The following is a 24,760-nucleotide window of genomic DNA, read 5'->3' as shown; positions in this document are numbered from 1 at the left end:
ATTGTTGCTGGTTTTTAATCAATCTGTGGTAGTTTATTAAATGATGGCATGCTTTGCTCTCATCACCTTAGATGCTAAAGAAAAATATGTAGTATCCTCTATCTGAAAGCTATTGGAGAAGAGGCATAAAGTGGCTGGAAATTGATTTAAAGTACCTCAAATCTGCACTTCTACAGTATTTTGGTAAATATAAGGTATTCTGTTTCACAATTGAACTCCCAAAGTATTTAACTTTATATGAAATATCTCAAAATTGCACTACCGCAGTATTTAAATAAATATAAAATACCCTAAAATTGAACTCCAACAGTATTTAAGTAGATATAAAGTACTGCAAAATTGCAGTACTGCACTATATAAGTACAGATAAAGTACCTCCAAACATGCTCTAGTGCAGTATTTTGGTTAATACAAAGTATTCTGCCTCAAAATTAAACTCCTAGAGCGTTTAAGTTAATACAAAGTACCTCCAAACAACACTAGTGCAGTGTTTAAATAAATATAAAATAAAAGTTTAACTCCTACAAGTATGCAAGTAAATATAACGTACCTCAAAACTGAAGCCCTACAGCATGCATATAAACAAAGTACCTCAACACTGATCTCCTAAAATATGCAAGTAATTATAAAGTACCTCTAAATTGCACTCCTGTAGCATTTAAGTAAAAATAAAATAATTTAATTCAATCTTGTACTCCTATAGTATTTAAGTAAATTTAAAGTAACTCAACATTATACTCTTCCAGTATTCAAATAAATGTGGCAGATTAGACTACGTGATTGTTTTCTGTCGTTTTAATTTGAAACGCAGAACCGGAAGCTCCTCTGTGCATCATGTCCGGTTTAACAGAGCTTGTAGCCCAGAGGTCCCGTGACAAATTTCATTGGAACTTTCTACGGCCAGGAAAGACTGATGTTTCCTGCTTCTCTCGCTTGTCAGACGCTTATGAGCGGCGAGAGGGTTTCAGTTTGAGGGTCTGGGGGTTTTGTCCCAACCCAAACGGGAATAATGTTCGCTGTGCTGACATTTTAAAGGCTGTAGAGCGAAACATCCCCGCTGGAACCGCGAAAGTCGATGGATTCCGTATCAAAATACTGTAAGGTACGTGATGTTCATGTAACAGTTACCTTGTTCTGCTTTTGCTAACGTAGCGTTGGCTAGCTGTGGGGCAGTATTTACCTGTTCTACTCAATTCACCAGCATAACACAAAGCAACACAGCGTTTATTTGTTTTTTTTATAATACTAGCTTTGCGATAACTATGACATAACTTTTTGTCTTTGAAGTTAACACTGAACACAAGTTCAACCGAAGAAAACTGGCATAAAACGGTAAAGTTAGCTACTTTGCTATGTAGCGTTTAAGACCAGCTTAGAGCATCTTCGATTTTACCATATTGTTTACAGGTTGTGTTATATATGAGGGCTTGTTAGAGCATGTTAAACCCCATTTCGTGCGTGTCGGTGTTTTATTTAGTTGCTCCTCCCTCCTCTGCCGCATTTTTTTCCTCGTCTGGAGAAGGTATGGAGTTTTTTTCCCCCCGTAATACACTGAGAAGTTGTACCAACAGGCCAAAATATAACCCCTGCCCAGACTTTCCCTGGGATCAGAGTGTTCTAACCTGTTGTATATTCTGGTCCAGTACAGTTTATACCCTGGAGTGTTATTTTGGCAAGACTGTTTCTTACCCCTAAAGGGCAGATTGTACCCCACACACTGAAACACACAAAATATGCAAGGATACAGCATTAAAAGTCTTTGATTTTATACACCGATGACACCATTTTAATCACTTAAATACCCTTGCAAAATAATCAAGTCCAGACTACAATGAGCTGTGCAAAATATGATTGGTTTTGTTGGGCTTTGTTGATGGATTTCTACACCTTAGATGTTTATTTTCATGAAAATGTGCAGTACTCTAGTATCCCCAGTTTTTCTAATAGTTGAACTTCTTTACTATTGATACTGTATTCCATATGATAAAAGTGACAACAGACTTACTTTATCGTAGCACAGTTCTACTTCTTTAAAATACATAATCAGCAGTAACATCCCTGAAGTGTTGGTACAAGTCTGTACTGATAAGATATATACGCTGCTAAAAGCTATCACTGTCAGATATCAGACATCTAAAGGAGTACGGACACTGCAAGAATATGCAAAATTATTGCAAGAGAAGTAATACCTTGGTGTTTTAGTTCACCCAAAACAAAGAGATACTCCTGATTGTGAAATAGTTGTTAAGAAATCTTTGTTTTATCGTCCCTGACATCTGATGTTGATCGTCTTTGTTGCAGCAGCTTGTTATTTTTAAAACTTACGCTGGAAAGAAACTCTAGACTTTGAAATACAAACTTATTTATGAAAAACACAAGCAGTAGGAGGGTATAGCCTGGCCTTGCCCACAACTCACTCCAAGCATTAAACCAGCTGAGGTTATTTCATACACCGTGGTAAATTTTGGCCGACCCACATTATACCCAGGCATAGTGTGGTGGAGGGTTACTGCTACAAGTGAGAAAGTACGTGCATAGCCTTAGGTGAAAACCACTGTAAGCTTACCAAATGGTTCTGCCAAAGTAAAAGAGAAGTAGCCAAGCTCTCTTCAGTGCTGTTTCTGCATTGAACTTCAGAAACTGTCAAAATAAATCCACACCTTAGAGATTAATTCAGCTGTGTGGTATGCCCAGTGGTAGCAAGTTTTCTTTTTTTATTCCTCAAATTTGCAGTGCCAGGAAGGATGCTTCTCCTGATGATGATTTGCTATATATTTCCTTCTTTGTTCTATGCAGAATATTACTGCTATGAGTAAATCTTGTTCTTTTCTTTTGCTGTCATTTCAGGAAGTTCAAAGTTAGTTTGGTGTTAACAGGTGGCTATTAGGAACAGGTTTTGAATGACAGAACTAGTTCTCACATTAAAAACAATGTCATGGTGTATTTAATAGGCTTTTTTTCCTGCACACAGGAATGTTTGACGCATCCTAAAGAAGTTTTAACCAGCACCAAAATACTTAAAATTGAGAATGAAACAGATATGTTAATTGGGGTTTCATTTACTTGAGCACAATAGACATTTTTATTATCAAGTGGGCAGAGATAATAGGAAAATGTGTAGATTTTTGTTAAATAAGGCAACACAGACACAAGAAGAACCCTGACTTAGCCCACCTATTAATAACACTACATCTGTGGTAGTTGTGTAGTGATTCAAACTTCAAAATCAACTTTAATTCCGATACCACATGTAGAAGCTGCAGAGAAGCTGCTTAGGTTTTCTTAGCGAGAGCATCTTGTATTTTGTGATGTCGTTTGTTTTCTTCGGCTGATGAAGCAGTCATCTTGCCAGTGCATAAGTTCATTAGGACTTCTTTGTAAAAGGAAGTCGGCAGACTGTGGCCGTCTGTGAGCTGTCTGGACCATCAGGTTAGGGTGAGAATTTGGTCAAAAGCTTAGGTCAGCTGCACATACAGTTGACTGAGTTGACTGAGTTCATGCCCCTCAAACTTTTCCAGCTGCTTGCATAACAAATATCCTTTACATTTGTCTAAACTATTTAGATTTACACATTTTAAGTCAACCTGTGGAAAGTTTTGTATAGGATAATAAATAACTGATCTACTTAGTGGTTCTAAACAGTTTTCTGAAATACATTATCTTCCCATTCAAGCACTGGATAAAGTCAAACAGGTCTATGTGTGGTCATACCTTCATATGTTTCTGGCTTGTATGGGTCAGTGTTCTTCATTTTATTAGTAGACGCATGCTTGATTGAGCTTTCGTGTCAGATTTACCATGCGAGTGTGACTTCTGCTTTGTTTTCTGGCTAAAAGTCCTTGACACGCATGATCCAGAGCCACACACGCAGCAGAAATAACATCCCCATAGGATATTCAGTGGCAAGGATGTGTGTCTGAGCAAAGCAGGAAGAATGCTATTTTTGATCCTGTGTAGTAACCCTGCGTATTTGTGCCTGTCAGCACAAGTTAATTCATGTTGTGGTGTGCATGCAGGACATGCTGGGCTTAAACTGCGGCAAGGAAATGTGCTTAACATTAATCTTGTGTTTTTTTTTCATACTCATTCTGCCTTCTAGGCTTTGTTTTCAATCCCGATAAACTTGACAATGTTTGTGGGTTTGGTGAGCGGCAGCATTCCATATGTAGGAGTAGCAGTGTCAGCTGAAAATGTACGTTGCACTGGATGGCTATAGGTAATTTCCCACTCAACAAAAATATTTCTGGAATGTTAAAAAGCAGGTCCTACCCAGTGACGTACCATCGTTTAACCATGAAAACAGGCACAGATGTGAGGCAGCTCAGGAAAGTGCCCGGCCATTTTTGTATGTAGCACACACAGTTGCATAAAGTTGAGGTTTTAAAAACACAACAGACTGAGCTGTTTCCTTCTAGATTAGCTGATAGAGTAGAAAAGCCAAAGAAAGGTGCTGGCGCTGATGTCCTGTCATGATAGTGTTTCTAGGGTCCAGTTTTTATTAGAGCTGAAACTATAAATCACTTAATGGATTAGTGGACCAACAGGTAATTATTGAGTAACTACTTTGATAGTCGCTTTCAGTCCCCTTGTTTTCTGCCTGCAGCATTCATGTCATTGCAAACTGAATATTTTGGGTAGTGAATTGTTGACATGATATAATAAGACACTGTGAATGCCGCCTTTGGCGTCTGAGAGACTGTGATGAGCTTTGAACAGATTAAACAGTTTATACAGAATTAATTGTTCATTACAACCATAGTTTTAACAGTTTTAGAATAGGAGGAAAAAGAATTGTGTGAGGAAAATGTTAATGCTATTGGTCTCTTTGTTGTTTGTGGTAATGAATGTGGGTGAAAGTGAAACTAAAAGAAAGTTGAACGTAGTAACAAAAGAGAAAGAAGGGCTAGTGATGAAGAGGGCATTAAGGTCCCTCTGACTGCACACATGCATTTTAAAGAGGGCCGCTCTTTTTACCGTTCGCTCAACGAAACGTGAGCAGAATGACTTATCCCTTCAGGATGCATTCAGGATCAATATGCAGACCGACGAAGTTGACACAAAGCTGGTTCTCCGTGTGTTTTGAGCAAACAGCAGTGAGATTGTGGTTAGAAAGATAAAAAACTACCGAACAAACTAAGCTGACCTCACTAACATCACACAATGGACAAGTCAGAGCAGCGGACAAAGAGCTTTGTTGTAAAACAAATAGACATTACATAACTCATGGTGAAGGATATGCCTGTGTGTGTGTAATTTAGTTAGATCACAGTACAGAATATGTACAGTACGCAAAATGATTGTTTATCACATCCCCAGCCAAGTTAAATGCATGAAACAGCACTGATTGCATTGGATTAGAATTAAATTATTAGATGTTGCAAGCCCTCTTACTTATATAGTGTCTTTAATGGAGAGAGTTTATTCCACCTCAGCAATGATCTTCATGTATTTAGCTTATTATGTTTAATTTATTGTGTCTTCAACCTGCAAGACCACTGGAAAGTTATTTAAAAAATACCTTTCTAGTGACCGAGACAAGCCAGAATGTCACGACATGTTTGACAGCTAGTGTGAGTGAATGTTGCTTTGTATGCGTTCATATGTTAGAAGGAGGAATGTGAGGTGAGTGCATGTGGAAGATCCTACATAGATACTTATATTTCTCAAGTGGAGGGTATAGCTTCATTAACAGCAAAGAAAAAAGTAGACCTACAGAGTGCTTGACTAATTTGTTCTGCAGTGACATTTGTCCCTTCAAATGATACTTAGAGATTAGTCAGATGATAGCATGGATGTGGCTTTCATGCTCAGAGGAAGAAGTGAGTTAACTGATTACCCAGGAGGAGGGAGGCTGCCTGCTGTCATGTTCCAGCTCACCGACCCGCCTGTTGTGTGTGTACTCTCACTACACTCTTCCCTCTTTAAGAATCCAAAAGGACCTCTAGAAGACCAAGAGTGCCTTTAAAGGCAACAACACTGAGTCTTTTTTTGGAAGGAACAGAGTTAACATTTTTGCTCAGCGGCCATTTGCGTCTTTAAATCTATGCACTCCAAAGAAAAAGAAAAAAACATTCATTCTTGGCAGAGTGAAAACAGCAGCAACAGTATCCCAACCAACACAGGGATCTAAAACATGTCAAAAATCTTGCTAATAAAATGTCCATTGGTTACAACAAATGCATTTGTGCTGCTACTAAATAATAAAACTGATGAAGGGATCTCAGTTGAGAACTTGAGCATGTAGCTGTTCTAAAACCCCCTTTAGTTAGAGTGAATTTTAATTTTACCAGGAATAAAGACATTGGCATGAAGTGTGGTACTTGCAGGCAAACACCTGGTGGCCAGGTGATCTTTTCTATCCCTAACAAGCATGGCATGAAAAACGCAGCCCCTTCAACCTTGGCCTGGATAACTACAGAGAAAACAAACGGATGGAATAATGGATGAGTTACTATGATTAATTAAAGCCAATTAGCAGCTCTCACTACTGACCAACAGTCAGCCAGGGTACATTAACGCTCACATCAAAGAAATACATTAAAAACATAATTAATAAATAAATGCTGCTTTTGTAGTCGGAGTCAGGGATGAAGGTAAACACTGCAGACGGAAATATGTAGAAAGCAGAACCAGCACCAGTTTCACTTCCTGAATAACAGTAGATTATTCTCTTTTTTCTTACGCGGCAGTGACCCAGGATGGAGATTGGCCAGTTGTATACTTGAAGCCTTATCCTGGAGGACACATTACTTTATGACATTGCACATTTGACTGCCGACAGGCCCCAAGATGGAGGAGCAATCCAGTCTCCCCAACGTCAGCATACCCTGCCACAATGAGCAGAGGGACAAGAAAAAGCGCTACACAGTGCGTGCATCTATTAATTTGTGTTGACTTTGCAGTAAAATTAATTGTGCAAATAATCAGTTCAGAGTTTGGTTTTCAAGCATTAACGCTCATAAATGTTACTGCTATAAAACTAGCATACAATCATATTTGATACTCTTCTTTGTGTTTACATTTACTCTCATCACCTCTTTTTTAGGTTTACAAAGTGATGGTCACTGTTGGACAACATGAATGGTTTGTCTTCAGACGATATGCAGAGTTTGATAAACTCTACAACACAGTGAGTGGTGGAAAAGCATCAGTCTGATTTTAAATCCAAAGGGACATCCAACACATTACCCTAATTCTGTTAATGAACAATTGATTCTTTTAGTTTTTGATTTACTGGCCTGTGTGTCATGCTGTTTACATTCACATTTAGAATAATTACAGACTTGTGGCCATGTGCTTTTCCGAACTCTTACATCATTTTCTCTGTCACCCTCTTTTAATGAAGTTAAGGAAACAGTTTCCATCTATGAACTTGAAAATTCCTGCAAAGAGGATATTTGGCGACAACTTTGAACCAGGTAAGTGTTTGCACTATGCCATGACCACTAAGGTTGACACGTAAAGAAAAAATATAACTTGATCCATGCTTTTTGTCTAGTGTTTGTTTTTTAATACAAAATATTCATCTCCCCTAAAGAGTTCATCAAGCAAAGAAGAGCAGGGTTACATGAGTTTATTAAGCGAATTGTCTCACATCCTCAGCTTTGCAACCAGTAAGTGTTGGTGTTTTCGCTGTCAGTATATTACATTATCTGTGTATTACTGACTTTAGACAGATGAATTGTTTCAGAGATGTGAATCATTAAAATGCAGGTTGGCCAAATGTATTTAACTGCTTTGTCCATCTCAAACTTCACAGTCCAGATGTGAGGACCTTTCTGCTAATGGACAAAATGCAACACTTTTCAGATGCTTCTGAGGATGAAGATGACAAAGTAAGTAGCTGGTCCATGTTGTGTTAGTTCAACAGTTTGTTTTTTTTTTGGATTTATAGTTTCGTTTTCCCACTGAGTGAGTTATTGTCACTGGATGTGGTGAAGTCTGTTTTTATGTACAGTTTAAACACTGATTTTAAATATACTATATGTGTTACAGATGTGTTTACATATATTACAGAGAGTTAATTTTGCTTATTGTGTTAATGTAGCAGATGTTCTGCCTTAGGTTCAGCCTTTAGTTACATGTTGGTGGCTAATATAGATGATGTTTTCTTGGTTGTTTAACAGAACAGCTCTACCTCCAGTAACATTAACCTGGGACCCTCTGGAAATCCACAGTACGTCCACTACTCAGATGCACTTTTTAGGAGAACAACACACTTTGTAGTTGTGCAATCATATCCATTTTCATATTGGTAACCCAAAAATTGTGTCATTTTTTTCCAGTGCCAAACCCACAGACTTTGACTTTTTGAAAGTCATAGGAAAAGGGAGTTTTGGGAAGGTGTGTATACTATGTAATGCTAGAAAATACACTTGTTTTCTCTTCATCCCACGGTTAGACTCTAAGATAGTTTGCGATTCTGTGTTATCTGAACTATTGTCTTTAATGTAATACTGTATTACACAGAAAGCAGAAATTGCAGAAATACATTGAGTAATACATTTTTGTTACAGTTTAGTTGCGTGACTTGAGATAAGAAACTTTTTGAAATGTGTTTGTTGTTTTCTGTTGGGGAAGCAGTAAGTTTTAGTTCTCATGTGTTGGTCTTTCCATGTAGGAAGTGAGATCAGATCGGGATTTTCTTTGGTTTACTACACTGATGCAATGTTAATCATGCACTGTTGTCCATGTGACGCAGGTGTTCCTTGCAAAACGAAATCATGATGGAAAGTATTATGCTGTCAAGGTCTTACAAAAAAAGGTCATTCTGAACAGAAAAGAGGTAATTTTGAAATTAGATGTGACCCTAATAATATTAATTTTTTCGGCATGCATATATGTATAATAATGCTCCTTTTAAATAATTTTTCTGAACAGCAAAAACACATCATGGCAGAACGCAATGTGCTGCTGAAGAATGTGAAACACCCTTTCCTGGTTGGGCTCCATTATTCCTTCCAAACCACAGACAAGTTGTACTTCGTCTTGGACTTCATCAATGGAGGAGAAGTGAGTTGTTTCAGTTTTGTGACAGAAATGAGTCACAAGATCAAGAACAGCTGAGAAATGCAGTGATACAGGATACTAAATAGCTTTAAATGAAATACGTCAGTGCTGTACTTTCACTATTTAACACACCTCCATGTGTGAAGTTCATTTTAGAGATAACAGCATTACTTGGAAAGAATGGCTCTTGAGTGTGACTTCCTCTCTGGATCTCCTTTGAGTGTGACCAGCCTTTTTAAAGCTGCCATGTGTGACTGTGTGAGAGTGACTAACTACAATCTGTGTCCCTGGAACTGTGTGTCTTGCCCTTCTGAACGAGATGACTACAAAGACCTCTGAAAAAAAAAACCCACTGATCATTATTTCCATTTTCCATATCTTCATTTCAGCTTTTCTTTCATCTACAAAGAGAACGGACCTTTCCAGAGCCCAGAGCAAAGTTCTACATTGCCGAGATGGCAAGTGCACTGGGATATCTGCATTCTCTCAACATTGTTTACAGGTATGCTCCTCATTAATTTAAGTGCGTAATATTAAATTTATGAATTACTGTATGTCTTGTCAGATAATCAGATCCTAAACATAGCTCAATGCTAGAAAATGTGAAAAATGGTTACTGAATCACACACTAAGGCTGACTGACACACCAACACGCTTGCTTGACATTGCTAATAATATGTTTCTGCTAATACAATATGGCTCAAATTGAGAAATGACCTTCTACCTTCTGGGGTTAAAGCTAAATTTATTTAAACATATGTGTTTAAATAATGCACACCTCAGTAACTGATTTATAACTGTATTCACATTCATTTCATTCCAGAGACTTGAAGCCAGAAAATATCCTTCTTGACCATGAAGTAAGTGTTCATATTTGTTTCAATGTTTCAATTAAACCCTAAATATACCTACGTGGCACTGGACACAGTTTTCTCACATAGGACATTGTGTTGACAATGTTGTGTTCATTTTTGTCTGTAGAGCATCACGATATTCTAAACCCTGGCTACAGATTTGTTACATAAAACCACCCCATTTACAGCACACGTTTCATCCTCCTCCAGTCATATTCATACCACCAGCGTTATTTCCAGTTCCAGCTGGACATAATGCGTGTGATTGGATTAGGTCGTACTAATGATTTTCCTGCCTAGCCTTATTGAGAAAGTGAGGGAACGGTGAATGGGGCTGACAGAGCTACGCTGCAGCCAACATTCCTGGACAACAATAGAATCTTCAGTCCGTGGGGATAATGAGCTGCTTGTGTGGCACATGTTATCTAAAAATGTCCCTGTGTCCTCTCTTGAAAGGGGCATATCATTCTGACGGATTTTGGGTTGTGCAAGGAAGGCATTTCCCAGACAGATACCACCACTACATTTTGTGGTACACCTGAGGTATGGGTATTACTATGTCAGCTTGGTGCTAATTTTGCAGCAAAGAAGTTATACGATCAGTGTCAGAAATCTAATAATCATTGAAAGCCTTGTTGGAAAAGCGTGGTTAATAATTTTACAAGTATGAGTGTCCTCCAGCTTGCTATACAGCTGCATGTGTTGTGTATGAGTCATATTTTCCAGACACGAAAATAGGCTTTTGTGATCAAAAATAGTGCCTGATAAACACTTGGTTGGTACATTTTAAACTAAAATAGCAAAGTTAATGCCATATTATTATGTTTGTGTGCTTCTTGTGCCCAGTACTTGGCTCCAGAAGTCCTGAGGAAACAGCCATATGATAATACAGTAGACTGGTGGTGTTTGGGTTCAGTCCTGTATGAAATGCTCTTTGGCTTGGTGAGTTTTCACTCTGGGCCCTCTTTTCTATAAATAACTCTGATTTGAAAATCTGTACTAGCACTAAATGTTGAGTCATCTTACTGTGCTGCCACACCCACATGCTTACTTGCATGATTCTACTTGTCTCACTTGTCGTCTTCTGTTCTTTTTTTTTAAATGTTTTAGCCGCCATTCTACAGCAGGGACACACACGAAATGTATGACAACATCCTCCACAAGCCGCTTGCGAAGCGTCCCGGTGCGTCCAGCACGGCCTGGTCCATCCTCCAGGGCCTGCTGGAGAAAGACGGCACAAACAGACTGGGGTCCAGGGATGACTTTGTAAGTGTGATTATTTCATGTGCTTTCTCTTCTATGTACAGCAACCTTTAGCGCCCTCTGGTGGTGCTTTTGTATATGTCATGCCATTACTGCTAATGCTTTACAAATTTAGGAATTCTGCTGTGAAGTCTGTTTCATTATATTAAGCTGATTTGTTTTTCATTTTCAGAATGAAATAAGAGCGCACAGCTTTTTCTCTTCCATCAACTGGGATGACCTGGAACAGAAGAAGATCCCTCCCCCTTTCATACCCAATGTGGTAAATACTTTGTGTCATGCCCAGTAATTAGAACTTCCTGAAAATTCTACATGTGACTTGACTTCACATGACTGCAGTTGATTTTAAAGACATGATTCACACTGACTTTTAGGAGAGAATTAGAGAAAGTTGTTGTTTTTAACTGTGTTTATCCTCTATTTGTGACTTTAACAGAAGTCACTATTGTGTATCTGCTTAATCTTGTGCAATTTAGTTACAACAGATGTAATGAGATTGAGTAACAAAAACCGCCTGTATGAGCAAGCAGCAAGCTTTTATTATTATTATTATTATTATTATTATTATTATTATTATTATTATTATTATTATTATCGTTATTATTATTACAATAAAATTCAATACCATTAGCCATACAACTTTAAGTACGGTACATTTAAGTGGACTTCTTTCTGCCACACTTCAAAACGCTTCAGAAAAAATGAGATTTATTGCATGGTTATTGTATTTGATTACACTACAGTACACAATCTCCTAATTAAGTGCCTTTTTTATACTACTACTACTTGTTTGTAGACTTCATTTCATGTAATGAATTTTGGTGTTTCCTCTTACTAACCCTTTGTTTGGTGGTTATTAGTTAACAGCTAATTTGTAGTTCCATAATTTGAGTGGATTTTACATATTTGATTCCTTGTTTTATGCCATTTAAAAGCAATTAGAAATCAAGACGATGCTTTTATGTTACCAAAGCCATGTGTATGAATGTATATGTTCACTTAAATGCTAATTTCCCTCTTGGTTTTACAGAGCTCTTACTGTGACATCTCAAACTTCGATCCCGAGTTCACTGAAGAGATGGTTCCCAACTCCATCTGCTGGACTCAAGAACATTCCATAGTCAACGCTAGTGTCATGGAGGCCGATGACGCCTTTGTGGGCTTTTCTTACGCCCCGCCTTCTGATGACTCCTTCCTATGAAACATTCCTAATGAGGTCCTCAAATGCCTTAACCATTGTAACTTTTTGAGACTAAAGGGAAGAATTTATACCATGGATTAACTTGTTCTATGAAGCCAAAGCAAGCAGCTGAGAAGAAACTGCACTTAAAAAAGCATTTTGGTTGGAACAAGGTGGGCCAGAAAGTCTTTTTATTTTACCGATTTGTATTTATATAAATATATGTATACATAACAGATGATATTTTTAAAAATTGAGGCTATTCTCTATTAAGTAGATTTCTGGTGGTTTCGAAAGTGAGCCTTTACAAAGCCTTAAATTTATCCCTTCAATAAAATCATTAAGCAGTTTTCTGAAAAACTTGAACAATTCACTGGACTTAAAATGAAACCATCTGACTGTCAGATGGAACTGTGTTTGTCCATGTAATTACTGTAAAAATAAACTCATGTATCATTCATATTAACAAAGCTGGAAGTAGGGATTACTTGAGAGAGACCACTGAATATAGCATTATGGTGTATAGGTCACATTTGTAAAAAGAAAAAAACGACTTTCCTCTGCTGCTTCTTTCAGTATGCCTTTGTGAGCACTGATTGATTTTTTTTTTTTATTGGATTGTTTTTGTTTATTTTTTGCTATTCTTCGCCTTAACACGTTTATTCATATTCAGAAATTAGAAATCCACGATGCTTTTCTTCGCCTGGCAGTTAAAGTAGGCGGATCTGTACTCCTGCACAATAATAATAAAAAATAATAGAAAAACGGCGTCTGTGTTCAGTTTCTGTGTATATTTTTATAATTTGAAACAATTTTGATGAAACGATTACACTTAATCGCACTTCCTGATTCTTGTGGTCACCTTGGTAACGCGGTGGAAGTTAGAGCGCTATTGCAAAATTCGATACTAGCTAATCAAGTTTGCCTATTTAAATTTACTTATTTTACTTTAAAGTGTAAATGGCTAACATTTTATCGTTAAAAGAGTCAGTTCTGGTCTACTTAGACCGAAGTGGAGGACTCCAGAAGCTTACCGAAGACTGCAAACGTTTCAACGGTACGCAAGTTGTGCTAATTAGCCTGTTAGCCTGAAAGCTAAAATCACTAAACTACTGGACTTTGCTAACATTTGCTCCTCACTTCCAGACCCCCAGCAGACCGAGGCAGTCTACAGGTTTCGTATCAGAGTTAATCCCACAGATATACTAGAGATGGATCCTGTTCTGGGTGACTGTGTTCTGCATGACCCCCTGAGAGCAACTGTTTTGTTTCAGTCTGTAAGTGAAAACTGTGAGCTGATAGCTAGCTAAAATAAAGTGTAGCTCCATTTCTGCCATCAGGTTAACTACATTTATCCAATTCCTCATTCAGGTTTGCTTCCTGGCCATAAGGACACTTTCACTTATTGAAAAAATACATACAGAGAGTCAGGTATGGACCTATGAAACTGTTTGGTCAACACTGTTTAGCTTAACCGTCTAAAACCCAAGCACTGGTGTAACTGATGCTGATTTATCTAAAATTGTTATCAAATTACTGTTTTCATTAGCAACCTTCTAATTGAGAAAATATTGAATTTTTTTGTTTTTCTTAGTTTTTTAAGGAGTGAAATGTTGCAAAACTGCAACAGTGGATCTTAGTTCTTACAAATATCACTTTCATTTTAACAGAGTTCATAGATTATTAGACACTACAGATGCAATGATATTAAAATATGTATCCTAAAAATAATTTTAATGATATAGATCTGTTTGCAACATAAAACTAAAAAGCAATTGAGTTTTACTAGTTAAAACTGTATACATCTGCACAATATTTTGCTCCCTACTTGTATATAAATGGGGTGAATGGAATATTAGGGACACTTTTAAAGGTAATGCAGTCCAGAGCACCACCATTCACTATGATCTCAACATTAAGATTTAGATTAGTAAAAGTAGAGTTTATGGTGACATCTGATGAATTTACTCATTAGTCAGTAATGGGACCTTTTCCCTGAATACGTAACAGCCATTAAAGGCCGCTGTTGCAATTTTGCAATACTGAGAAAAATCCCCACTGATCAAAGAACTTTTCTTGATTGTTTTATTTATCACTAAATATCTTTCAAATGAAGGAAAAAAATATTTAAAGTGAAATATATTAAATATATCACAACTGGTTCAGAGGTTAGGATGTCAGGATGTCAGTGAGATTGGCATGTAGGACATCTCACAGTATTATTTTTCCAGCAAAAATGTTGCAGTGCTTGTTTACATTAGGTCAGGAACAGGTACCACCAAACTGTGCCCACACTATGGGCATTTTGTCACAATAGGGAAAGCACAGTAGAATTAATGATGGCTCAGTTCCATTAAGTGTCCCGTTACACCATGACAGTAAACCATCATGCTCATAGCAGGACATCCCCTCAGTGGAATGCAGCCCTGTATTAATACACCTGTGCTTTCCCAAGTATGTACAAATCAAAACATCTGCTGTGAAAACAGTCTAACCTGACCTGTCTGAATCATCAGCTCGGTCTTGTGACACTGTATCATCTATTTTTTTGTTTTGTTTTATTTGAGGTAAATGTAATTCTGAACTTTACACATCTGCCTCCATTCCCTGAGTACACACTGGACCTTTGTAGTTTTCCTCGTGTTTATGGCCCCATGAGGCCTGTCTCCATGGAGGGCCTGGTCACTGCCATGACAAGGGTTACGAAGTACACCCAGGGGGCGAGGTTCCTCTGTATCAATGATGACTGCCCCTGTTCTGCAGGTACAGTTGTTTCTCTTATTTTATGGTGACACACAACAGTCTGTGGGGAGATTTAAAGCAGTCGTCAGACAAGTAGTATTTAAATTCTTAAAGTTGGACTACAATTTCATTACATTTTTCTGTCGCTGGCACCAGGGTTCCACCACATCCGAGTCCATGCACCCGGGGCCACAGAATCAGCAACCGTGAGAAACAATTTCAGTTGCATGATGTGCAGCTCCCAACTGAAAGAGGATGTGAAGTTTAGAGTTTTGGGAGGTGAGAGTTTGTGGTAGGATTTGTGCATTGCTATGCTCTATGTGTGCATACTGCATGTGTCTTTTTTGGAAACAGATAAACAGCTGGTGGAGCTGATCCATATCAAAGCGCTGGATGTTTTACGAGGCCATCAGCAAAGCTCACTCAGATACCAATCTGTCACACTGTTTCTCAGAGGTACGTCTGCAAGTCGACAGTTTATATCGGCTTTGTTTCCCCAATTTTCAACTAGCAAATATCTTGATTGTAATGTATCCGATAATTAGAATCATGTGTAGCAACATTAGCATTCGAGAAACAAAGCGCATGCAGAAATGATGGTAATGTAATGGCATCAGATGAAGGAAAATGAGCACTTGAACTATGTATTACAATAAATCATGATCCAGATTATCAACAGCAGAAAGCAGAAAACACATCACAGTGCTCAATGTTTACATCAGAGTAACCTGATATTAAAACAAAGAATACAAAATCATAACATAAATAGTACAGACTGAGACTGCTCCTTTATAAAGTTCACCTCTGATCTGCTTTAGAAAGGACTTTGTGTTTCTTGGCATCTTCTTTTTAATCCATACATTAGCTTAGATTCCTTCAACCTGGATTCAGCCTTGAGTCATTTAAAGCTTTTTTGCTGTGAGTGGGTTAGTAGTGAATCCCCTGGTATATATCAAGATGGCTGACAGTAAACTGCATGTTAGCTAAAAAATCACTGTCATGGCATTGGCATTTAGAGAGTGTTGTGTTGCTGATCTTGCCCTGTGAGCATTTTTTTTTTGCTCAGGTATAAAGGTTTAAAGGTGTGGTTCTCATTTCCAAGCTAAAGGCTGAAAGGGTATAGTGTAGATTAATATCCTCAAACTGTAAAAGTGATTCTCATCCATTATATTCACTCCCAGTCCTGAATAATGTGGTTATAATAGTTTATATTTGCAGTCAGTTGTATTGAGGTATGCCATTAATTCTAAATGACTTTCTAAATGAGGCTCACTTTGGAACACAAGCTTAGTGGGAGAGAGTTCAAATAAATAGATTTTTGTGCAGCCAGCTGTGCACAGTGCCTCATAGTGGGATATTAAGTGTTTCTGTCCCCTTGAAAAACATTGTCCTGCCAGTACCCTTGAGAGCTTCGCAAATCTCCGCAACAGGATTAACATATTCTGTTGACCCAGTCCTGTGGAGGAATTCAATACAGTGGGTTCCCGTTACTAAACATATATGTTAATAAGTGCAAGGAACACTCATTAGCTGGCTGTGCAATTCGCACACAGTGAAATCTTTGTTCTGAAGGCCTCACTGTGTTTCTCTTGGCAGCGGCTTGTAGGTGGCATGCATGTTCAATAATCACCAGGCAGCAGAGAACAACCCCTTTGAGTGTTGCTTTGTTTCCCCTTACTCACGCAGATGAGCTGTGTAACTCGATGAGAATCGGTCAGTTCTACAGGGTGTTAGGCATTCCTGCGCGTGTGCACCAGTGGCCCAACATTACCTGGAGTGTAGAGGCAAATAGCGTCCAACCGTGGGAGCCAGAGTGTAAGGCAGAAAATTATCTCATATTAAATCCTGCTCCAAAACTACAGAAATCAATTCAATATGCAATGCTGATAGAAGATAAGAATCTTAACCTATCTTCACATTTTAAGCGTTTAAACTGTGTATTGTGACTGGCATTTATGTTTCAAATATCTACTGACAGATTGCCACAAAGTCAGTGGCAGCTTCCAGGAGCTGTTGAAGGCCACTGCTTCGTCTCCCTGGAGGTTCTCTGCCATTGTAGCTCACTGCTTCGGGTTGGACGTGGCTCCACCAGGATTGTACAACACACTAAAGCTGAGCCTGTTGCTGAGCTTGGTGCAGACTCGAACAGATGCAAAAGACACATTTTACAACTTGGATCTCCTGGTTGCCACCACTGACATGCTCATACTAGACAGGTAAAAGCAATTAAAGTGATTTGAAGGATACTAAACTTCAGAAATAACCCCCCTCATTACCCATCAGCCTTTTGCTTTGTGCTAGACTAATGACGTACAGCTTGAGTTTGGCCTGGCGTGGTATCAGGCATCAAGCCTCAGGGGAGATATTTGCATCTCTGTCCCGGGACGAACATGGAGCAGGCACTGCTAACATCCATGCTGGTTCTGCCCTGTTAGCCACTGGGGGCATTTGCATGTTGGGAGATCTCGGCTATTACAAGAAGGACCGGTTGGATTCCATTCAGTCAGGTATAGCACCAAGCTGGTCGATAAAATAAATGCTGTGATTAGTTAAAATGACTAGATTCTGCCATATAAAATTATGGATAATCCCCATCAAATGCCATAATTGATGTACTTGTCTTGTTATTTTTCTCAGTTTTAGAAAGCCACACAGTCTCTGTGTTCATTCCAGGGAAGAAGTATGGTGAAGATGCTGACCAACAGCTTTCCTTTCCAGTCCACTGCAGCTTCTGGGCCCTCACAGACACCACCCGCCGCTCCGGGAGGACAGACTGTGCTGTACTGGGAACAGCAGTGAGTCCAATTATAACATTACATTGTCTTACCATTGTATCAGTGTAGACTAGCAGGTCTAAAATTAGATTTTTGTGGAAAATATAGTGCCTTGCTCTCGGGGAGCTTAAGCTTACAATACGTTGAGTTACAAAAAAAAAGTCACCTCAGATGTTGTTTGTAGGTAGTAGAGGCCAAACAGGAACTTGAGACAATTTAGTTTTCTTGAAGGAAGTGCCCTGCCCAAACATTACTTCACAGGAGAGCCCTGGAGAATAACCAGTGCTTTGTTTTCTTCTATAGGGAAAAGGTACACAGCGAACTGTGTATGTTTTAGATTCCAGGTTACTTAATGACTGTCTTGGTAATTTTTGTGAAGCTACTGGTGTGAAAACAGCTTGTTAATGCCCAGTTTGTTTATTTGTGAGCAGGAAATGGGTTCTGTACCACTTCAGCTGGCAGATGCCTTTGGCCTCGTCATTCAGTGTAGGGACAGAGTGGGAGAGGAGGCCCTGCTTGCACAGACCGTCCACACCCTCCAGCAGGCAGTACAGCCAGGAAAACCCCAGTACCCATCCAGCTGGGAGTTTACTGCTCAAGACTACCAGGAGGTTAACAGTCATATTCTGTTGCCCTTGCTTTTTTTAATTGCTGATCAAATTCACTGCCTTGACAATCATTTTTATTCTTTCAGCTGATAGCCCATGCACAGAGTTTGCAAGTGGAGCTTACCCCTGCAGCAGAGAAAATAATCCACGGTTACTACATGGCGAGCCGTAGAGTCCGAACACAGAGTCAGGGTGTTAACATGTCAGTGGCCTCAATCAAACTACTGTAAGTGTCCTACTGAAAAATCTGCTGCTTAAATATTCCACGTCTACTCTCTGCCTCACCTCTGCTTACTGTATGAGTCAGGGTCCAATGTAATGTCACTATCATCCACTAGATGGCACACACTCACCAAATCCTTGCTCTCGGATGACTATTTTTCATTTATGTATGACAAATGTTTACAAATCTTTTTTCACTGTGGTGACATATTTTATGTGGAACTAAAACTATGAAAATAAATCCATCCTCAGTAAGAAGGCAGGACAGGACAAGTCACATTAAGCTCTAAATCTAGAAACATTTACTCAGCCTGTGTTCGTTTTGATTTATCCATTTACATACTGAATTGTACACTTCTACAAATTACTTCTTGTACAGCCATAAATAAAAGAAAACCCTAAGCACACATGCAGGCATTCACACTGGACATTCTTTATGGCATTTTGTCCCAGGATCTCCTTGGCTGAGGCTCACTGCAAGTTATGTCTCAGAACTTGCGTACTGGAAGAGGACGCTGTGATTGCTGTACTCCTTTGTGAGAACTCAGTCACTCTCAAACATGGTATTTTTTAAAAATCAGGACACCTTTACATGACACCTATAAGTACATACCTGGTACCAAAGAATATTATTTACTTACATGTAGTATTATGTATTTATTATAAGCTATTCTTACATGATTTTCCTTATGTGTATCAATAGGTATGGAGTCTAATACTGCAAAACATATAGCTTTACAATTTTTTGTTGTACATTTTTATCTTGTTCCAGGGTAGTTGTTCTTAATGAACATTACGTAGGCCAACAGGTTCAAGAGTGTGGTCTTCATGGGATGCTGGTCTTTTCCTGCAGGGGCCTCTGCTCTCATTCTTCCACCCGATGCAGTGTTTCCTTGTGACCTGGGGGATGTGGACAGTTTGCACAGGAGAGACGCTACCCTGGACGAGCTCCACCAGAATATCTTACGCTTCATCTACACCTACGCACCTGGAGCAGACGCATATATTGCAGAGGAGTAAGACTTCTATGGAGGTTAACAAACACAGGTAAGCAGTACAAGACCACACTCTTGTTTCATAAAAATATTAATAAAGATCAATACAACCATACCAATACATATTGAGTTTAACTGAGTGATAATTGAGAGGACTGTGTACAAGTTAGCCAAAATATGAATACAGTATGTGTCCGAGAAATATTTAAAATATATATGACAAAATGGATGTACAGGGAAACTAATCTTCATGATCATGTAGAAGCATGTCTGGTAGGGATGCTGTATTAATGATGCATTGTACCAAATTTTTAAAAACTATGGAAGATCAATCAGATTCCTGATCTAAGAAAAAAAATACACATTCAAACAAAAAACTGGAGGCACACATATTTTATTACAAAAAGGTGCAGTCACAGACAATGGACACATTTAAATTTCAAAGACATATAAACTGGCAAAACCTGACCTAAAACATAAATTGGATGTAGGACTAGCTGAGGAGTTGGGTTTGGCATTTACCTTTTACAAAACAGGTTTCCTCTGTACCGCTGGATCATTCAACTGGCTTCATAATCTAAATAGTACACAAACACACAGTATATAGTCAGTTCAAGTGAAAATAAATAATTTAAATAGACAAAAAAAATAGTTTTTAGTTCAGTTAGTCACATTCTCAGCAGCCCATTTTGGTCTGATGGGTAAACGGCAAAAAAGTGAACTCATTACAGCTCAAAACAGGATATAACCAGTCTAGTGGACAGGCCAAATGGAAAGCAAAACACTGAATACATTAGTTGGCTTTACTTACTGGGGAAGAGATGAAGTCAGCATTGATGTAACTCTGTGGCTGCTACTACGGCGGCCTATCTGTAGAATATGGAAACCACAATTCATACACTGCAATTCTACCTGTAGCATTACAATTTTCCTTCTGCGTTGAAACCTTTGTTAGAGTAAATAAAATCATTGAGGCAGCAGAGCAGATGGTTGCAGCTGGTAATTCAGTAGTCACAGTCTCACCACTATTGTCTGATGGGTAAACGGCGAAAAGGTGAACTCATCACTATTCCAGCTGCAAAAGATGCTCCGCTGTTCAAGTTTGGAAATGTATCCACTGTATTCACACTTAGACTGACAGTTTAAAAACTAAGGAATACTTGTCCGATGCTCACCAAAGAAATCTAACAAAAACCATATTGGTCTGGTTTCCAGAACAAAATTTAACAAATGTATTATTTTTGCCTGCTACCCATCAGTCACTCTCAACCTACTGTGTTTGGCGGGTAAACAGATAAGGACCTCAAAAAGAAACACTGTGGTAACATCACTCACCTCATCTTGGTAGCAGACAAAGGTTTACATATCCGGTGGCTCTCGTCACTACAACTTCAAGCAGCTGAGGGAGGGAGGAAAAAACAAAACAAATGAGACGAACTTTACTCGCAAAAAGAAGCTCTTTTACATCAGATATTCTATTCTAGATTAAGTTGGTCTTTGTGTTACGCTGGCATTTCAGTTAGTCACAGTATCACCATCTTATTGTCTGATGGGTAAACGGCGAAAAGTGAACTCATCACTATACCAGCAGCAGGCCCGGACTTAAGTTAAAACCAAAAACTGCAAAATACTTTAGCACTCACCTTGAAGGCCCACACAATGAAGACATTTGGTCATCTGCAGTTTGCAGTGGTGCCATAGCATCTGAAAGAAAAGAAAATCACCTACTACTTATTACACTTTTCTTAAATAGTGATATAAAGCAGCATATGTCCTTTTCTGAACTTGTTTAAATAGTAATATATGCCTTAGTCTTACCTTGTCAGGTGTACCAGCCATAGTGTGACTTGGACATCTTCATCACCACTGCTAAAAAGACAAAAGCCACATATTTAAATGTTAACATGTTGCCAATCATTAACCTCCCCTACCCCACAAGATCACTGCAGGTCCATCACTGTAACTTTACCAAATTACTAATTACTCCCAGGTGTGATGTGATATTGGTTTTCAGCTGGGTTGAATAAAACGTACTGAAGGATTAGTCAATATAGTGAGCACAGATGACTGATCACCAGAAGGTCAAAGGGGACAGTGTAACACAGCTTGAGAGTATGGCTAACATCGCAGGTCTGAGGACGGGTTCAACAGCAGGTCACGACCTCTGCCATGACCTTAAGTCCTCAGTGGGGGCCATGATGACTCTCCCCAGTGTAATAATGGGAGAGAGCAATTCCCTGACCAGCAGCTCTTCTGCTGACCCCTGGACAAAACCAGATATGGACAGTGCTGCACGAAGCTGAATGACACTGAGGGCGTTTTTCCTCCTTTGAGCTGTCTTAAAGGATGATTTATTGTTTTACATGGGGGATGAGACCTGTCGTTACTGAGACATCAAAGCTAGAGTGCTGGCAGAAGTAGTTTTTAAAAGTTACATAAGCGGTGCTTATGCAAATTATAAAACATGACATATCTAGTGATTATGTGTAATAATAAAGACTTTAGTAATGGTAACTGTAGATTTGTCCGTTCTAATCCATGTGTAAGGCCATATTGATGTGCAGTACTCAACATGACATGTTAGTTTTACTAGCATTATTACACATATAAAATGATTTGAGTTAATCAGAAACAACTGTAGCTCCTTCCACCCACGTGGCCGACATGCTAACTAGCTTTATGCTAACTACGAATAGCCTCGTTTAAGAATTATTTCCGAGTCATCTTGGAAACATGTTGCAGCACTTTAAGCTCTGAAAATCCACAAAACCATTTTACAATAGCTTACCTACGCAGCAAATCGCGAAGAAGTCAAAGTTAGGAAGCGGTGGGGAACACGTCTGCTCACCACGATCACATCCGAGACAAGAGGGAGAGTCTCTGCTCCGCCTTCCGGTTTCTGCGCCGCAGAGCTGCGCACTGCAGCATACGGAGCGCGCACAGCTTAACAGCGGTTACAGTGTGAGCAGCAAACAACTCAGACTATTTGATTCTTTTATTCAAAATAAAAACATGCATTTTGTCCTTTTTATTACATAAAAAACATTTTTTTGTGAAATATTTTGATATTTTGTGGAAATTCGAATTATTTTTCTTTTCAGTTTACTGCTAAATACATTTAAACTCCCCTAGAATATACATATAATGCAATCTGTCGCCTTTTAAAAACGTTGTCATTTGCGGATGCATTTATCAGTAATTTAAGACGTACTTTATGCAATCAGAGGAATTAATCTATCAATATTAAACAAATGAAAAACAAATACGAGTCGAATGACGTGTATCATATACCATTTGCTTCCACTTAAATCATAAGTCGTTCAAATGTTTAAAGGCAAGAGTCGTTTTCTGCTATTTAATTTAAATAGATATAAGCAATTGTTTAATGGCACGTTTTTTTAACCGTTTAACTCATTACAGTTTGTAAGTGAATATATCCATATTCTTCAGCAGCCAGGGGCAAATAAAATTTGTTGCGAACTAATAAAACCAAATTCTTAGACTACAATCCAGCGCCAAGGACAAATGTTACTGTCACAGAAGCACAATTTCCAGATTATCTCAAAAACAAATTTTAATTTCCAAAAAAATACCGTAAATAATAATAATAATAATAATAATAATAATAATAATAATAATAATAATAATAATAATAATAATAATAATAATAATAATAATATCCTCTGAATTTCAGTTATTATCCGTTTTTATTTATTTATCTCCCCAAATTTGCTTTTGGAAAATGACACATCTGTAAAGTTTCTGTCATCGTTAAAATCGTAAGAAATTCGTCCTTTTTCATTGTCAAGTAATTTATTCACAAACACATTTACAACCATGCATGTAAAAATAAGGAGAAACATGAGATGAAGAGTCTCCATTGTTGACTCTGACAGACTACTTCACATGACAGATGTTAAGTTATTCACACATGCATTTAGTGCAAATGTCTCAACTGAAAGTGCACACTGAAGCATGACGGGCTCGTCAGGCTACCCCGTGGAATTTCTACAAATATCATACCTGGGACATGTGTGGATCTGCACAATGCAAACAGGATTATCCAAAATAACAACAGAGAAACATAATTGTGTGCTTTCTCAAAATTTGTACAATAAAACTCACGTAATATATTAATTTACAACGTCTTCCTGTTGGTTCAGGGCTTTAGTGGAAGTCAGATTGGCGAATTGCTCGACAATCATAAGGCTGCTATCGAAGTAAAGCATGAACTCATGCAGATATGAAATCGTTTCCTACAAATGATTAAAGCCTGTTACTGGGAGGTGGACGATGATGGGCCTTGATTCTCTGACTCTGACGGACTTGAAGTGTTCAGGAACTGTCCGGTGGCTCCGACATACAGTCTGGATCGCATTGGCCATTTCTGTAAAAAGACATTTAGTTTGTCAATAAATTAAACTAAAAAAAGGCCTCCAATGATAATTGTGCATACTTAGATTTTTTTTGCATCAACAATAACAATAAGAACAGCTGATCACTGTTTTTTTTTCTTTTACGCACAGAAATTTCACACAGAACGTGTTTAATTAATGCAGAATTGACAACAAAAACAATAATGATATCTAAGCACAGTAATAATTATTATTCTAATTGTTGTCATTGTTATTATTATTAGCACTGACCTTTACTGGGTGCAGGTAGCCTTCACCTTTCAGTGAGTGTAACGCCTCTGTTTGTTTTGTGCTCTCTCCCTCCTCCGTACTTTCCTCTTGCAGTGTTCGAGTCAAATGGGCAATATAGGTGGTGGCCAGTATCAACACGTCGAGTTTGGACAGTTTGGTGTCCGGCGGCACTGACGGCAAAGTCCTTTGGAGCTCCAGGAAAGCGTTTCTCAGCGTCTGCACCCGGCTCCTCTCCCGCGCTGCGTTCGCTGCTGCCGGCCGACCTCTGCCGCCGAGCCCGCCGGCCTGGAGCACTCTGGCCCGGTGGAGCTCCCGACGACGACCGTCCGGACTGGGGCTGGAGCTCGGACTGGATGCTGGGCTGTCATCCACCACCGCCCCGGAGCAATTACCGCTGTCCATCCGGAGCGTCTGTCTTCCAACCATCGGGGTACACTTACAGACCTGAAGGTTTAGATCAGATAAAA

At 38.7% G+C, this 24,760-nt stretch overlaps 3 protein-coding genes and 1 long non-coding RNA gene across 5 annotated transcripts; 2 read left to right on the top strand and 2 right to left on the bottom strand.

The window, feature by feature from the left end:
• Positions 1-893: 893 nt before the first annotated feature.
• sgk3 (serum/glucocorticoid regulated kinase family member 3) lies at positions 894-13,074 on the top strand. The gene is made up of 17 exons (XM_023276117.3): positions 894-1,102; positions 6,690-6,867; positions 7,046-7,129; positions 7,346-7,418; positions 7,538-7,613; positions 7,760-7,835; positions 8,127-8,176; positions 8,286-8,343; positions 8,702-8,785; positions 8,881-9,012; positions 9,399-9,511; positions 9,833-9,869; positions 10,320-10,406; positions 10,710-10,805; positions 10,974-11,129; positions 11,299-11,388; positions 12,157-13,074. The coding sequence occupies exons 2-17, from the start codon at positions 6,790-6,792 to the stop codon at positions 12,325-12,327; spliced, it is 1,461 nt and encodes a 486-aa protein (XP_023131885.1). The 5' UTR covers positions 894-1,102; positions 6,690-6,789; the 3' UTR covers positions 12,328-13,074.
• A 113-nt stretch (positions 13,075-13,187) lies between these two features.
• Positions 13,188-24,523, top strand: mcmdc2 (minichromosome maintenance domain containing 2). Its single transcript, XM_023276133.3, has 15 exons — positions 13,188-13,363; positions 13,453-13,583; positions 13,678-13,737; positions 14,874-15,069; positions 15,205-15,327; positions 15,403-15,504; positions 16,735-16,863; positions 17,027-17,264; positions 17,350-17,555; positions 17,686-17,843; positions 18,254-18,433; positions 18,517-18,656; positions 19,106-19,215; positions 19,506-19,699; positions 24,387-24,523. The coding sequence occupies exons 1-14, from the start codon at positions 13,267-13,269 to the stop codon at positions 19,670-19,672; spliced, it is 2,037 nt and encodes a 678-aa protein (XP_023131901.1). The 5' UTR covers positions 13,188-13,266; the 3' UTR covers positions 19,673-19,699; positions 24,387-24,523.
• On the bottom strand, positions 18,932-22,562 carry LOC111572463 (uncharacterized). Of its 2 annotated transcripts, XR_002746478.3 has the most exons (7): positions 22,436-22,562; positions 21,466-21,516; positions 21,291-21,351; positions 20,983-21,046; positions 20,459-20,517; positions 20,170-20,224; positions 18,932-19,640 (listed from the first exon to the last, which is right to left on the bottom strand). It is a non-coding gene; the product is annotated as an uncharacterized LOC111572463 (long non-coding RNA). The 2 variants fall into 2 exon arrangements; XR_004847844.2 differs by lacking the exon at positions 18,932-19,640 and having other exon boundaries at positions 20,026-20,224; positions 22,436-22,555.
• Positions 23,275-24,719, bottom strand: LOC111572462 (transcription factor 24). The gene is made up of 2 exons (XM_035950894.2): positions 24,294-24,719; positions 23,275-24,034 (listed from the first exon to the last, which is right to left on the bottom strand). Exons 1-2 carry the CDS (start codon positions 24,717-24,719, stop codon positions 23,924-23,926), a joined length of 537 nt encoding a protein of 178 aa, XP_035806787.1. The 3' UTR covers positions 23,275-23,923.
• Between the last annotated feature and the right edge of the window lie 41 nt (positions 24,720-24,760).

Source organism: Amphiprion ocellaris, chromosome 22 (assembly GCF_022539595.1).
Source record: "Amphiprion ocellaris isolate individual 3 ecotype Okinawa chromosome 22, ASM2253959v1, whole genome shotgun sequence".
NCBI lineage: Eukaryota > Metazoa > Chordata > Actinopteri > Pomacentridae > Amphiprion > Amphiprion ocellaris.
This window is presented reverse-complemented; position numbering and strand designations above follow the sequence as displayed.

Coding starts and splice junctions, on each gene's coding strand:
- sgk3 (XM_023276117.3), top strand. CDS start 6,790: ATGGAGGAGCAATCCAGTCTCCCCAACGTCAGCATACCCTGCCACAAT. Junction 7,836..8,126: donor CTGAGGATGAAGATGACAAA/GTAAGTAGCTGG, acceptor GTTGTTTAACAG/AACAGCTCTACCTCCAGTAA. Junction 9,512..9,832: donor TCTCTCAACATTGTTTACAG/GTATGCTCCTCA, acceptor ATTTCATTCCAG/AGACTTGAAGCCAGAAAATA.
- LOC111572462 (XM_035950894.2), bottom strand. CDS start 24,719: ATGGTTGGAAGACAGACGCTCCGGATGGACAGCGGTAATTGCTCCGGG. Junction 24,035..24,293: donor GCTACCTGCACCCAGTAAAG/GTCAGTGCTAAT, acceptor GTCTTTTTACAG/AAATGGCCAATGCGATCCAG.
- mcmdc2 (XM_023276133.3), top strand. CDS start 13,267: ATGGCTAACATTTTATCGTTAAAAGAGTCAGTTCTGGTCTACTTAGAC. Junction 13,738..14,873: donor AAATACATACAGAGAGTCAG/GTATGGACCTAT, acceptor GTTTTATTTGAG/GTAAATGTAATTCTGAACTT. Junction 17,844..18,253: donor GTGCTGTACTGGGAACAGCA/GTGAGTCCAATT, acceptor ATTTGTGAGCAG/GAAATGGGTTCTGTACCACT.